The sequence below is a fragment of the Vombatus ursinus genome, unplaced genomic scaffold, assembly GCF_900497805.2.
Source record: "Vombatus ursinus unplaced genomic scaffold, bare-nosed wombat genome assembly UNPS02014832.1, whole genome shotgun sequence".
In the NCBI taxonomy this organism is placed as follows: domain Eukaryota; kingdom Metazoa; phylum Chordata; class Mammalia; order Diprotodontia; family Vombatidae; genus Vombatus; species Vombatus ursinus.
In genome coordinates this window covers 41,878,495-41,894,856 of record NW_020954610.1, presented here as the reverse complement: position 1 = coordinate 41,894,856, position 16,362 = coordinate 41,878,495, and the positions used below count along the sequence as shown (strand labels likewise).

The window sequence follows — 16,362 nt, the reverse complement described above, 5'->3', positions numbered from 1 at the left end:
CATCTGTAAAATAGGAATAATAATAGTATTTAGTCCTACAGTTGTTATAAGGATAGCATGAGATGATCATTGCAAAACACTTTGTAAACCTTATGGCACTATAGAAATGCCAGATACCATTTTGTTGTTGTTCAGTCACGTCAGTCGTGTCTGACTCTTCGTAATCCCATTTGAGGTTTTCTTGACAGAGATACTGGAGTGGATGGCCATTTCCTTCTCCATCTCATTTTGCAGATGAGGAAACTGAGACAAACAGGGTTAAGTGACTTACCCAGGGTCACACAACTAGCAAGTATCTAAGGCCAAATTTGAACTCAGATTTTCCTGACTCTAGGCCCAGTGCTCTATCCTCTGTGCCATCTAGCTGCCCAGCTATCATTATTGAAATCAATTGATTTAAAAATCAAGTAGTAAGCAAGTTCATTTGCTTATAGTAAGTGTCATTCTAATAAAACATTTATTTTTTTTTTTTTGGTGAGGCAATAAGGGTTAAGTGTCCTGGTCAGAGTCACACAGCTGGTGAGTTTCAAAGGTCTGAGGCCAAATCTGAATTCAGGTCCTCCTGACTACAAGGCCAGAGCTCTAAGCACTGTGCCATCTAGCTGCCCCACTAATGAAACATTTAATGTTGGGGAAGGAGGGTCCTTAAACCTCTCAGCAGCATTACTCTCTCTCTTCTCCTTCATTCCAACAATAGAAGAGCTACCCCTATTATTCACTAAAAACTAATCCCTCTACTTTTGTCCTTGATTCAATTCACTCCTATCAAATGTATTTTTTCTACTCCCAACCCTTCTTCTGACCTACAGACCCACATCTTTAACTACCTTCTGGAGATATCTGCCTACACGTCCCACAGATCCACTTGCATGTTAAAGTCAACAAAAGAAATTCATTTTCTTTCCCAAAGTGTACTCTTCTTTTTTGATTTAAATGTTTCTGCCTGTAGTACTAACATTCGCTCAGTCACCAAAGTTCACAAATTGGAAGCTGAAAAGGTGAACACCAAAGGTAGATGGGCAGGACTTCAATGATTCAGGAAGAGAGAATGAGGCTGATGAATTTTCACAACTCTACTTCACTTAAACCCAATTCACATAACAAATACCTTTAATAAAAAGATTTGTTCTGTGAAGTTTGGATTCAGTCAAAGGACCGCACTTGAGGACCACATATGGGGTTTGTTTTGTGTAGTTTGGATTCATTCAGAGGGCCACACTTGAGGACTTAGAGGGCCATACATGCCCTCAAGGCTGCAGGTTCCTCACCCCTCATCTAGGTGCTTAATAGCTGCTTACCAGTTGAGTCACACATTTTTTAAATGTCTCTGTCTAGCACCTAAGATCCTTAGAACCTGGCAATCTTTCTGGGTTTATTTCATATTATCTACCTCCAGGTACATTTATGAACCACATAAAGCATATTAATTCTCTGCCCCTGAACAACTTTGTGATCTCCTATCTGTCAGCTTTTGCTCAGGCAATCCCCTATGCCTGAAAAGCCCTCTTCCCTTTCTTCCTGTTCAATTCTTACCTACCCGTTAAAGATAGTTACTGGAACCATGAAATTCTCTCTGCTAAAGCAGGTCAACACCCCCTATGAATTTATACTCTTAGAAATTTGCTTGGAGCAGTAATTGTTTAGCAACTTGTCTAACACAGCTAGTGTGTTTCAGATGTGCCCCCTCTTTCATGAAGTCATCCCTGAGTCCCCTGGTTAGTTATTATCCTTTCCCCTCAAGCCTCAAATTGCATTTTGTTTCATGACTTTAATGCACTTCTCATGTAACAGTGCAAATTACAGATATTCATGTTGATTTCCTAGCCGCGATTAAACTCTTTGAGGTCAACAGCCATGTATATTCTAAACTTCTCATCTTTTCCATTGTCTCTACCAAGCAACAATCTGCGTTCAACCCACTAGGATATTAATAAATGTTTGAGTGTGTGTGTGTGTATACTCATGCGTGTGTTTATATGGAGGGAATTCTTATTCAAGTATGTGTTATACTGGATGATATTTGAAGACCTTTCCAAATCTTAATCTATAATTATTTATGGAGCAAAACATTAAGGATTTTCAATGCTTTGTTGGATTCATAATAAGAGATTTTATTATGTTCATTCCCTCAACCAATGTGGATAGCATCTCATTCATGCCTTCTCATTCCACATAATTCTTGTCCATATCCTTCCATAAATCTAATGCCCTAGGGGCCTTTTAATATTTCATGAATACCAGAGCTACTTTCAGGGTGTCCATCTGTTATTTCCTACTCTTACTATATGACTTCCCTTCCTTTCCAAACTTACATATTCTCAATGATGGTTTTCCTCTCACTTCACATACGCAAGTCATCGCTGTAATAGGTTGCAGCCTATCCATCCCTACCAATCATTTTTCCATTGCTCTGGTGGAACTGAAATTTTGATTATTCTGAGACAGTGATGTTCCATGAATCATAACTAGATATCATCCCTTACATCAATAAAATAGAGAAAGAGAAGACCAATGAATTGGGTATGCAATTAAAAAAAAACTTCAAGAAAGAACTAAAAATCCACAATTAAACACTAAATTGGAAACCCTAAAAATTAAAGGTGAGATTAATAAAACTTGAATGTAAAATTTTTTTAATTAATAAATAAAACTAAGTGTTGGTTTCATGAAAAACAATAAAATTGATAAACCATTGGTTATTTGGTTTTTTAAAAGAGAGAAGAAAACTTGGGTAAATATTTCTATTAAAAAGACAAACTTTTGTGACATGGAGTAACTTAGTATCATTGAAAGCACTCTGCAGTTTTCCAAATGTGATCCAGCATGCCCTTCTCTTCTTATTCAATTCTGGGCCCATTTCATGGTCTATCAGTGGTACCTGTCCAAGATCTAGGAACTAACAAACTTACTCAAGTGCTTGACATCCACCTACATGTCATAACCTGGGCAATAGGCACTCTTTATTGCCAGTACATAATCATTAAGTGATGAATTTGCAGCCATGGCAAACATGTAATAGATTTTAAGAATAATAGAGTAGCATTGTAAAATAAAAATACAAAGCACATAAAGGAACCACAGGGCTGCTTTTAATACCATGAAATAAACAGCACTTTATTTTATAGTGGAAAAAACAGAAAATAATGGACTTGGAGTCAGAGAACCTTGGTTGGAGTTTTGACTCTGACACTTACAATCTATGTGACTTTGGAGACTTTTTAACTATCCTAGGCCTCAGTTTCCTCATCTGTAAATGAGGACTGGGTGACCTTTGAGGTCCCTTCCAGTTCTAAACTTTATGATCCTATGATCATTTTTAACTATCTTGAGTTTCAGATAGCCTAGAAGTATGTGATCTGGAGAGTTTCGATAATCCTTGTGTTCTTCTTCAGAGCATTTTTGCCATTTTCCCCAAATCACCAAAGTTTACCCAAGACTTTCAAAATACAGAATTAAAAGAAAGATCATTTTGACTTACTCTCTAGGGTGTTTCAGCATTTAGCTGACTTAATCATTTCTATCACACGAACAGATGAAGCTTCCTATTTATCTAGGCAGACAGCCTTAGTTATTTCAGCAACTGGATCTGTTCATTGCAATTTCATTTTTATTGTTGTTTTTGAAATGCTGTGTAAAGCATAGCACTTTACAGTTTGCATCTAGGTGCAATCTAGTCTTTAGATTTAAATATGTTTATTTGAATGGGAAAAGACACATGCATACATATGAACACATTTTAAAATCATCATTTACATCATCAGTTCCTCTGTACATTTTTTTTCATTAAAAATAGTTAATAGCTGGCAAAAGTTCTGCAAGATGCCAGAAGTTTAAAGTCTCCCTTTTAAGCAGTAGTTCATTGAGAGACATGAGTGACAGCAGATGAAGGCCTCTTAAGAATAGACTCAACAGAAAATGACAGAGGTTCATTTGTGGAAAGTTTCGCTCCAACTTGTTTGGCTGCAAAAAAGTCTTTCGCATATCTGTCTATTGTAAATTTGTATTTCTGGTTCTCTTTGACTGAGCACTCTCTACGTTTCTTAACTGCCTCTTCAAAGGATTCTTTGACAAATGGTGTTTTTAACTCAGGTCCTGATTTGTCATTAAGTGTTTGCTGAAATAATGAGTGGAATGGATTATATTTGAGTGGCAGAGGGTGCCTACTGCTTTCTTTGCTGATCTTGTTTAAGACATGCTCTTGAGGAGACACAGAGTCCTTCTGAGAGATCTGTGAAAAATGTCTTTTGGGAGGGGAGAAAGCTGATCTTTCACGAACTTCCTGAAGGGCACACTGAATTTCATTTCTGGAGGTTTGGATCTCATGAGTGTGAGGCAACAATGGAGAGTTCTCCATTTTGGGTGACATCATGCTCTGTTCTACATTTTGTCCCTCTTGACCTTGGGACACCTTAGAGTCCCAGTTGGCCCCAGGTTTCAGAGTTTGTACTGAAGTGGTTGCATTTAGTAGGCACTGTTGGTAAAGAAGAGCATCGCTAATGGGGCCACACTTGGGCCAGACTAAGAGCCGGGAAGACAAAGGGTACTGCCGGTAGGTAGTGGCCACACTGACGTTAGAAGAAATCAGTTCCATGTTCCCAGATCCAGAATACTGCATAGTCAGATCAAGACAGGTAGGCAAAAAATTGCAAAAGTCCTTGCTCGGAGTTTCCACTGGAGTTGGGCTATAGGCAGTTTTATAGGTGTTATATTCAGGTCCGTGCACCATGCGGTTAGGCAGAAACAAGGCGGCAGCTTGAGTAGCTTCCATCATCTCTCTCTCTTTAAATTCTCTCTCTAGCATAATGTTCTCTAGTTCTTTATCGGCAAATGCTCGTCTTTTTCTCATCCTGTCACTCACAGGGGGAGGCAGAGGGGAAGTCCCTCCCAAGTAAGTCTCTGTTGGAATGGGGCGGTAGCCTAAACAGGGCAAGGGATGAAGACAAATGATATTAATATGCGAAAAGAACAAGGGGTTAAACAACAACATGGCAAGAAGAAACTCAAGAATGAGGACACTCATTCTCTGGTTAACAACGTTTAAGAAGCACCTATCCACAATTCTATATTACTAGAATTTTCTAACCCCGATGCAAGTGGAGCAAGAGGGTAGTTCCAGATCCAACTTCACAGAATCTCGAGAGTTGGAAGGGACTTGAGAGGATACCTAATCCAACCCATACCTGAAAAAGAATCCTCTCTGCAATTTCCATTGTACATTTTCTCCAACTTTACCTTTTTGGGGCTTACTGACCCAAAAGTTAATGTTTTTCACAAGTTCTAGCATTTTAGGAGAGGATGCTGCTTAGCATACTATGAAATATCACTGCTAGAGGAGACCTTAGAAACCATCTAGCATAATTCCCTTGTTTTACTGATAGGGAAACTGAGACCTAGAGAGGTGATGTGACTTGGCCATTGTCCTATAACTAGCTGGTAGCAGAACCCAAGGCCAAGGTCTCATGGCTCCCAGTCCAGTATTCTCACCATCCTTCCAAGTTGCCTCACTTGTTTCCTGAAGTAAATTACATTATCATCACATCACCCTTTTTCTATTATCAAAAAAGAAATCTATACCTAGAGCAGATGTCATATTTATTTTCTAAAGATGGACCATTATGTACACATTGTTACAGATGTGGAATAATCCAAGGATAACTAGAAGAAAAGAGAAATAAAGAAATTTAATGCAGATTAGTAAGAAGAATAAGAGATAAGATTCAGAATGAATTTCAGGGACAGCAAGGGAAGCAGAGAACATTGGGAAGACCTTTGTTGCCTAGCCAAACACTGCATTGAACATTCTAGTTACTCTTCTTAGAAGGGAAAAGTCAGGGAAAGAAAATTCACTAGAGAACATTTTAGTTACTCTTCTCAGAGGGGAAAAGTCAGGGAAAGAAAATTCACTAGAACATTTTAGTTATTCTTCTCAGAGGGGAAAAGTCAGGGAAAGAAAATTCACTAGAAGGTATTTAAAGTACCTTTTTTAAAAATATGTGTATATGTATGTATGTATGTATATATAGTGTGTGTGTGTATGTATATATATACATGTCTGTATGTATGTATATGTATGTATGTATGTATGTATGTATGTATATATCTTTCCCCTATCATTAATTATCTTGGCAAGAAACCAAAATGGTTCTACAGGCAAACATTAGAACACAGATAAAGTCATCTCATATTTTGTGAATAGAGACAGGGTCAAAAACATAGATTAGTGTAATATAAATAGCATTTCTGGCAACATAAAATACTTTGGGCCTGTGATCATTCATCAGTATTCACCACTATCAAATTTGTTTGAAAAGTCTATTGTGCCATTTGTGTTTACATAATGATGAGTCCATTGTGCTCATTTGCAAATAAAATAAAAAATGAAAATTAATGTTTCTATTTCTATAGCACAAATCTTTGCCAGGAAGTTATTTATCTAGATTTAGGCTGACATTTTTGCACAGGCAGCTCAATTGCACTTTTAAAGTATGATCTTTATCATCATAATTTTATTTGCCCAGTTTATAACCAAATTAACTTCTGAGGTGCAAAAAATTGTTTGAGATCTGATCTACATAGCACAAAATACAGCAATGGAAAATAGCTTATGAACCTAGAATGCTCAGCTAATAAAACCTCCTAATTCTGGACTTGAAAATATGCTTTTCAATCTGAATTTTCTGGGATGGAAATAAATAAAATAAACACAGTGATAGACTTTTTTCAAAAAGTTATTTTTTAACAAGGTAGTCATATGCTATTTAGCCCATTAACATATAAAGATCTTCAATTGAAGGACACAAAAATATCTTTTTAAAAGAAAGAAAAGGAGAGGAACTATGCATGGCTACATCTCTGGGCACCAGAACAAGTGAATAAGTATAAACACCAGTTCTGCACAGCCCAAATTTACCCTTTGATTAATTTGGTTTGATATAGAAATGGCCCAAAAGATCATTGGGAAGAAGTGTGTTTATGAAACATGTTATTTAAAGCATTGCTTTGGGTCAGGAATTTAGGCTACAAAGAAAAGTATAGATCAGAGGCAATTCTCTGGAGTGAAAGACAAAAATAAATTTCTCTAAGTGAATTACCCAAATTAGATGACCATACTAATCAAAATTGCTAGGTTCAATTCCTTACTTCACTTTATCCACCTAGACACAGCCCCTGGAGTGTCCAGCAAGGATGAGGGTGAAACTTCCTTTCTTTGGTTCTTTCTTTCCAATTAACAGTTGTTCTTTCTAATCACACTCAAAGTTATTGTTAGCATAACCCTACACAGGAAATGTTCATGTTGCCTAAATTATAATCTATTGGCCAGTAAACTGCAACTAAATCTGTTATGACAGTCAGTTTAGTAATACACAAGCTATCCTAAATGGGGCCATGCTTAGCACAAACTTGTGTATATCCTCTGCTGCAGCTATTTAGTGCAAGAAAGGAAGCCTTCAGACCTTAGAAGTACTTGCTGCTCAGACTTCTCCACAGGTCAATGAATGTACAAGTCCTGAGAAGCAGAGATTAGGCAGCCCAGCATAGCTCATTTCAAGTGCAAAAGACCTTGGGTTCCCTGAGATCAAGAGGATGTTTTTGTTTTGTTTTACCTTCCAAAATGCTTTTGGCCAGCAAACTGGGTGCCCGGACTTGTCTCTGGTAGACTGCTTTGCGTTCAAAATTATTCTGTTTCCCAGAGAGCCCTTTCTTGTCCTGCAGGTAGGGAGGAAGCAAAATTAACCAAGCTGCCCAAAGAAAGGGACAGGTGAGGGCGATGATGAGGACATAGCTCTCAAACCTCTTTTTCATTTCCCTGATATGAAAACAATTCTAGATAAGATGAGGAAATGAATACATATGTAAAAACCTCAACAGCAGGCCCTTCAGAAGGGAATGATGTCAGTACCCTGACTATCAGAGGAGGGGTAAAGTCCAGGAAAGAGAAGTATCTATCTACCCAAAAAGTCACCCAATCAGAAGTATAAGGAGCAAGTAATCTTGGTGATCCTATTTTCTCCTAACTTGGGGATCAAATGCCCCTTCTCAGCTACCAGCCTCCCCTCATGTCTCCCCACTCCACTCCCCATTATTTCTTCCTACACTCTTCCAGGCCCTGGGAGCCCTTAGCAAGCTGTTTTCCCAGGCAGGCTCCCTGCTGCTTGCTACTACTCCAAATCTGACATAATCTTCCAAATTCCCACCTAATTGTGACTTTCTCTCTCTCTCTCTCTCTCTCTCTCTCTCTCTCTCTCTCTCTCTCTCTCTCTCTCACACACACACACACACACACACATACACGCCATTTAGACTAAGGGTCCACAAATTATTTGGGGTGTAGAGTAAGAACAGCAAACCTACTGAAAACCAAGGGGCCAGTTCAAAGGAGACCAAAGTCAAGAAGAAATTTATCCTAACCAGAGCATTCTGAATGGACAGAGGGAAGGAGATAGTGGTTGTAATGATTCATTAACTAGTGAAAGGAGTGGATGGCTATCCTTGGTCAGTGATTTTGGAGGCTAGTTTTCTCTCCCTCTAAGCTCTGGGCAGCTAGGATCTCTGTCTTTAAAGATCCCCTTTCTTGTCCCCAGACACCCTGGAAATGCAAGGTTAGTCCTTTATGCATTTTAGGAAAATGAGAGCAAAACTAAACCATCCAGAACAGCCAGGTGGAGGAGGGAGAGAGCAGTTTCTCAACCATAACCCCATGAATAGCGATGTGGGTCGTGGCACGCAACCCAACTCCAGCAGATTTAGCTGGGCTGAAATCTTAGGCCGGGGAGAGGGTTGGGCTTCTTCTGGTGGGGAAAGCTCAGCAATTCTCCTCTACTACCCCTATACCTCCAGCTCCACCTTGGTTATGAACAGGGAAAAGATAGCCCCCTTAACCCTGCAGAGACAAAAGAATATAGGAGGAAGGTGATGGACTTTCTTGGGAAAGGAGGAGGTTTTTGGTTTGGGGCTTGGTTTGGTTTTTTGTTTTGTTTTGTTTTTGTTTTTCTTGAGTTTTCCTTAGAAACCTTGAGTTGGATGAGACAGAGCAAGCCAATTTATTTCTAGTGCTCACTACCAGGGATCAGGGAGATTATCTTGCTAAAAATAAATTCAGGTCTCCTCTCTTAGTATTCTTTCTGTCTCCATTCCTGGTAAGGTAAGGAGCTGTCAACTTGGGGTGTCATTTGGTCAATAAAAAGAAAGTAGGACGAGTAATGCTCTTCCTAGTATTAGCAGTGGTAGAGTCAGGCAATGGCTAACTCACATTTATATTAAGAAGGAGTAAGATTTGAAGCCAGGAAATGTAAATCTTGCTTCTGATACATAATAGCTGTGTGACCGTAGGCAATTCACTTAACCTCTCAGGACCCATGGGCAATTCTCTAAGATAAAGTTAGAGAAGAGTTACTGATCTGTATCAGTGAAGGGAGCCTCCACACTGTGAGTACCCAACCCCCTTGAAATCATATGTCCCATAACTCTTTCTCATCTTGACTAAAGGGTGATCTCAGCCCTGAATTCTTTCCAACCCCTCAGAAATGTATGTAAGGAGACCCCTAAGTTTCTCAGTCCTAGAACTCAAGCTGGCAGGGACAAATAGCCTTAGGCTTTCCTGATCTTAGCAGCCTGACCATTCCAAAAAAAAAAAATCTGAATTCAACTAGCAACCATTTATTTATTATTTCCAATCTAATTGAAGACAAATTAGTTGAAATGATTGGGGAGGGGGAAGAGGAGAGAATGATCACCCAGCCAGGTACAGAGGGAAGCCCTACTACTGTCTCTAGCCCCCAGAACTCTAGCACTGTCAACAGAGAGGTTCTTCCATACCCTTTTAAGAGAGTAAAAAGAGGAAGGGAGCTGGGTTCAATCATTAAACAGGATGGAAGAACAGAAGGTAAAAAGTGGCTGTACTTGGTCAGATATTTTGGAGGTTAGCTTTCTCCCCTCTGGGCCACTAGAATCTCTGTTTTTAAAGTGCCGGGATGGAGCACCTGAATAGCTAGTGGAGCTATCTTTCTTAATGCTCATAGGATCTGAAAAGGACCTTAGACATCTTTAATCCAAAGCTCTCTTTTTATAGATGAGGAAACTGAGCCCCAAAAAGACTTAGTAACTTTTTACACACAAGCAGTAAAAAGTGCCTGTAACTGAACCCACGCTCTCTGTCTCCCACTGAAGTTCTCATTCCACTGGACCAGGGGTTCTTAAGCTAAGGTCCATGAACTTTTTTGTTTAATATTAGAGATATTTAATATATCTTTTCAATATTTGATCACTGTATTCCAATGTAAGTGTCTTCTTTTGTAATTCAGTGCATTTTATTTTATGCATTTGAAAATACTATTCTGAGGAGTCCATATACTCCATCAGACTGCAAAAGGGTCCAGGACATAGAAAAGGTTAAGAATCCTTCAGTAAATCATGCAACCTCAGAAAGTCTCCTCACCTCTTAAGATTCACCACACACACACACACACACACACACACACACACACACACCTCAAACTCCCCTCTGGTGGTCCCTAACGAATGGGGCTCCTGTTACCTCTACTGAGCGCACACACACACACACACACACACACCCCTCGTTGCGCTCTATCTCTGATGGAGATTATCCACCACCACCACCAGTCTCCTCCAAGCCCAGGTGCCACCCGTACCCTGGAGCCAAATACTCACCTCGGTGGCCTGCTGCCTCCGCAGTGCCACCTGCGCCGCCATGACCCGCTGTCTCTCCACTACCAGCAAGCAGTTGGCACACTGGCAGTCCCGCCAGCGACAGAAGCGCTTGTGGCCCTTCAGGCAGGACACCACGCCGTGGTTTCGGCAGCGGGCGCACTTGGGCGTGCGGCTTAGCTTCCTCTGCTCGCCCCCGCCTCTGGCACAGCTACCCCCTCGCTCGGCCTGTCCTGCCGCCTCAAGCTGCTCCTGCAGGGGCTGCTGGGGCGGCAGTGGCCGCGGCTCTGGGCCCTGCTCCTTCAGTTGCTCCCGCTGCTGGGGTGGGTCTGGCGTCCCCGGGGATGGCCCTTCGTCTTCCCCTTCTCCTTCTTCCTCTCCTTCATCTTCCTCCTCTTCCTCGTCTTCGTCCTCTTCCTCGTCTTCCCCTTCCCCTCCTGCTGGCAGGGAGCCGGACCCACGCGGCCGGGGAAGCTGCGGAGGCAGCAGCGACGACGGCGGCATCTGCGCTCCCTGGCGCTCTTCCTCTAGCTCCAAGCTCTCCACGTCTATCTCCCAGTCCCCCGGCGCAAGGGCTGCCTGAAGTTCGGCCATGGTGTGCGCCTTGGGTCTCCCCTCTGTTCAACCCGTACCTTGGCCCGACCTGCTCACTGTGAAAACAAAACGATACCAAAGAGACCCAACCCAGTTTCAATTACTTTCATGATCACGGAGCCACGCAGAGACTTAATGGCCTTTAATTTGCCTCAAGGTTACCCATTCCCAACTGGTGCGCACAAGCACACACACACACACACACACACACACACACACACAAACATGACCTTAATGCACTTAGCCCCAGGACATACAAAGCACTGATCTTATCACCTTAGCACAAATGAAGTGTAATTATTATCTACATGTCAGGTTTCTATCAAATGTGGTCATGCTGAATTTATTACCTAGATTTTACGCCAAGCCGGATAACTAACTGCACTTTGCTCCATTCATTAAACAAATCTCGTAAAAGTTATTGCCTCTCTCTCCGAATTCCCACAAAGAGTTCCTGTGTCATACTTGCAGCCTATTACTTCAAGATTAAAATCTCTATTAAAACGTGTATATATCTCTGCTGTTGGTCTAGGCCAGACTAGGCCACCTGTCAGACTTCACTGAAGACAGATTGGTTTGGCGGCACCAATACAGAATGTTTTTCCTTTTCTTAAAAGTTGATTGTAAACTGGTGACAAAGCCTTACCATTCTTAGTTATCTTTTCACCCAACCTAACACTTTGTGAAACTACAAATGGACTCAATTATGCCCCATTAGGTGTGGTTTGGTTTTTGGAATGAATTATGTCCCTCATTCTCCAGAAAGAATTAAAAGCTTTGTAAAGCAAGTTCTGCTTCTGATCTTTAAATACCACCCGAACACTTGTTACAAAACAGTCACTGGCTCCCCAAAAGTCTTGTACATTCGAAACAACTGAGCTATGTAAGGCCGAACCCGGGTAGGTAATACATGACGTGTGCCTTGGTTTAAATCTGTTAAGTCAAAGGACCTGGCTTGAAACTTTAAAAAAAAAAAAATTGTTCATGGTTTTTGGGCACCCCAAATCCAGGACTTAGTTCACCTCCCACATCCAATTTCCCCCAAGCAATCGGACTCACCAAAGATATGTGGTCCAGGGCGGCAGGAAACGCAAACGACATCCAGTCTTGTGATCTGGCTCTCAGATAGCTGGGTGCGCTTGAGAATTGAACCAATCAATTCTCTGTAGAGTTGACCGTGGGGCAGGGGACCCACTAGATGGGGAGTTCGAAGATGGGAGAGAAAGTAGAAAGAAGGGAAGGGGCGGGATGGAAGAGATATAGGCAAGTTCTCAGTAGCCCATAGCAGGGGTATGTACTCAAGCCTTAGTTAGAGGAGTTGGAGGGTTGGGGGCTATGAGCCAGGGTAGAGCCTTTTGCAGCCCTAGATGATGGGAAAAGGTGCTGGAAGACCTGCGAAGTCGTGGAGACGCCTCTGGGATCGCTCTAGCAGAGAAAATGTAGGGGAGATCGTAATGCTCCTGCTATGACCAAGGCTGCTTGCTCCTTTGCACTGCTCTGAGGCCTCACACACAGGTCGGTCTACAGTAACAGTCCCGGGGCCGCCTCGCCCCTTCCTTGTATTATCTGCTCAGACTGCCGCGCTCCGGACCAACTGATTGGTAGGTTGTAAACCGATGGGCGTTCTGATTGGCTATGGAGTTTCCTTGGCCTCTGTCCCCTCCGCCTTCTCAGTTACCGCTTGTCTCCTCCCCTGCAGTGCCCTGCCAAGTCCGGCTGTCTGTGCTTTCGGTAAAGCGAGGTCACCTTTACCAAAGCAAGCACCAATTGGGTAACTAACTAGGGTCTAAGGAAAAGCCACTGTTTCTCACTCGGGCAAGAAAACAAAAATATAGCCACTCACATGCGGAGGCACAATGATAATGGGTTTTCAAAGCCTATACTGTAAACATATGGGAGAGAAAGTAATAAATACTACCGCAGGAGGTCAGAGGGACTAGCTGAGCGGGATACGTCACAATCATTCTAGTGATACTTAAAATTAAACGAAAGTTAGTGGGGGAAATTATGGCGTCCTTTTTCTTCTGGAAGCAATCATTATTCAAAACTGGTCGTAATTCGAAATCTCTGTACACATTTAACATTTGTGTGTACGTAGAGTCTTTCATTTTAGAAGCCCAAAAGTCTTCATCTTATTACTCACTTCTTCCCCAATTGTAAAGTTGTCTTTTGTTTTTGTTTCTAATGTTTATCCAATATCGAATTTTATTTTTCTGTTGGGATAACTGATGCATCCACAGATAGGAACGTTCATCCTTTCATAAAAGTAACTACCAGATAAGCATGTTGTGTTAATCTAGTGGGTTTTTTTAAAAGTATGATTATTTTAATACATTTTAATTTATAAAAGAAAGAGATTTCCTACCGGCTCTTCCCTTCAACTCTCGAATTCCAGCAAACTTCCTGGAAATAAAAGCATTCACTGTCCTTAACTTCACACTATATTAAAAGGAAAGGTTGTTCTTTTAATTCATATCTGTGTTATGTATTGATTTTAAAAAAATTAGAATGAGTAGTTTGCTGGTTACACCGTGATATGAATGGGTTAGGTGAGAGAGTAAGAAGAAATCACCCAGGGATCCTGAAGCTTTTCACCACTGAACTAGGACATGTTGACTTAGTTCCAATGGTCATTTTCCCCCAGCATGCCTTCTTCAGAGGATACTCAAACTTCAGCATGTTTGAACAGAATTTACTAACTACTTTAAAACTAAATTTTTTCCACTGGAACCCCTAATCCCCGCCCCCCAAAGGATGAAGGCTATTCCTGTGTGTTGTGTTTTTGAAATGTTGCTCTTTCCCGAGATGATTCATTAATTTAGGTGAACGTTTCTGTGCACGTTTTTAGAAAATATCTTCCTAAACTCCAGCTGGTGGAAATCTCTGAGGCTCGAAAGCTTTTGCATCCCAAGATGGCAAAGGTGAAAAGGGACAGGCTGGTTTTCGATATTTATGCTTCTCTTGTGATGATTTCAGAAAAGCTCTCGTTTTCCATAAAGGATAAAATAGAAGCAACAACAGACAGGCTGTCAAACAAGGAAAGGGCAGATAGATAAAGGCTAAATTTACATAAACCGTTCCTATAAATAACATCACTACCTTCTGTTTGTACAACGTGGTTTTTATTTCTCCAAATACTTTAAAATACATTAGTTTATCTAATCCTCACAACAATCCTAGGAGGCAAGCAATTTTGATGAAACTGAAGTTCAAATGATAAAACTGAGATCCAGAGAGGTTACGTGAATCGTTTAATATTGTACAGAAAAATACTTGTAAGCTCACTGAATTGGGAATCCGGAGGCATAAGTTAGAGACCCAGAACTGCTGCCTCCCTTAAGAAAATGTGATAAGTGCACACATAAATCTCATGTCAGTTACCCTCAGAGGTAAACCACTTACACCAAAGGAAACGCATTTTGTTTTCTGTCTCCTTCCAAGTTCTCTCCCCCTACTCCCTAATTGTTAAATATATTTCATCTTGGGCAATTTTCTTGAGTAATTATAGTATATTGTTAGAAAGATTGTTTTTTTTTTACTAATCCCTGTTGAATTTTTCAGTGTCAATATTTGACAGCTACAATTTTACCTTCGCAAATATACATTAGCATGTTTCTCCTTAGGAATATGCATGCATAATGCAAAACCGCAATTACACAGTATATGTTGTACATTTTACAAACTATACAATCCTTTATTTTTTTTATAGTTGGAGAAGGGCGGATAAAATACCTTTCAAAAGTCAGTTTAACCGGGGGCGGGGGGGAGGGGCGACAAAGAAATTGACGAAAACAAGAAAGTGAGCTTGCCCACTTTTGGCTAACCAGAGAATAAACTGTTGAGAATAATCCAGCTCACTGATTAAGTTAGAAGGAGGAGGGAGGATTGAAAACGGAGGCGTAAAGAGCAAAGCAAAGAGGGGAAGGAGAGGAAGTTAAAGAGAAGGAAAGGGGGAAAGAGAGAAGGGGGGAGGAGAACGGAAAAGGGACAGAGGGTAGAGAGAGCAGTGCCACAAAAAAAGAGTGGCAGAAGGAGAAATAAAATTAAGAGAGTGAATGGCAAAAAAGAGGGACAGGCTACTCCCCAAATTGAAAATAAACAAAAGGTATGAGCTCTTCCAGTTTAAATAAATGCTACCTAAAGTAGAAACCACTGAGCCATGTGTACTGTAAACTGCCCACAAAGAGAAAAATACATGCCAGGCCAACGCTCAAGCCTGGTCCAAGAGCGCAGCCTCCATCGTGGTAGATAACAACTCTGGAGACTCCAGGTGAAGGAAGTATTAGTAGCTATTTCCAGGGAACTGGGAGGAAATAAGGGGAGATGAGAAGTTGAGTGACCAGCGAGGCGGCGATGTCTGTTGAATGGAATTAATTCATACAAGTCACTTAGTTTGCTGGAGCTGGAAGGGAACCTTGAAACAACCTAGCCCAACCACCTCGTTCTTCATACAAGAGGCCCAGACCCGTGAAGTGACTTAACTAAAGTCACGGAGCACGAGTGTCAGAGCAGGGATCTGAAGTCATCTCTTGGTCTAATACTCTTTTCTCTATACATCGCTGCTCTTGAGCTGATCTGAAATGCATTTAATTGAGCTGACTCGAACTGAACTGAGCTGAGTTGAAATGAAATGAAATGGACTGGAATGAAATGAAGTTTGCTGCAAAACACCCAAGAACTAGTAGAGAGAATGAATGATTCCGGGCACCAGAAGAAAAGAAAGGAGAGTGGATTAAAGAGATGGCTTCCACTCCCTCGTTCCCTCAGCCCCACCACACCATGCCCCTCTCTCTAACCCCACTTTTCACCCTCCCAGTTAAGGATCCTGAGCAAGCCGATTAAGCCCTCCATCTTTAAATGCTCCTTTCGAAACTCTCTCCAGAATTCCCAGAGAGACAGGCTGTTGTTTTGTGGAGGGGTCTGTAGGTTCAGGACAGAGTTTACAAAGCTAGTTGGCCCTTTTCTAGGGACTTCATAGTAACATAGTCCGGTACCCCTTCTCTAAGAAGAAAATAACCACCAGCAAACTAAGCCCATTGCGCCCCTGCTGGCCTACATCGCGTCACCTCGCGGGCTCCAGCTACCCCAGCATCTCTTCCATCA

General features: G+C 41.3%; 1 protein-coding gene across 1 annotated transcript; it reads right to left on the bottom strand.

Annotated features, from left to right (window-relative positions):
* Positions 1 to 3,278: 3,278 nt before the first annotated feature.
* Positions 3,279 to 12,767, bottom strand: DMRT2 (doublesex and mab-3 related transcription factor 2). The gene is made up of 4 exons (XM_027839509.1): positions 12,319 to 12,767; positions 10,669 to 11,315; positions 7,605 to 7,707; positions 3,279 to 4,917 (listed from the first exon to the last, which is right to left on the bottom strand). The coding sequence occupies exons 2-4, from the start codon at positions 11,257 to 11,259 to the stop codon at positions 3,857 to 3,859; spliced, it is 1,755 nt and encodes a 584-aa protein (XP_027695310.1). The 5' UTR covers positions 11,260 to 11,315; positions 12,319 to 12,767; the 3' UTR covers positions 3,279 to 3,856.
* Positions 12,768 to 16,362: the final 3,595 nt, after the last annotated feature.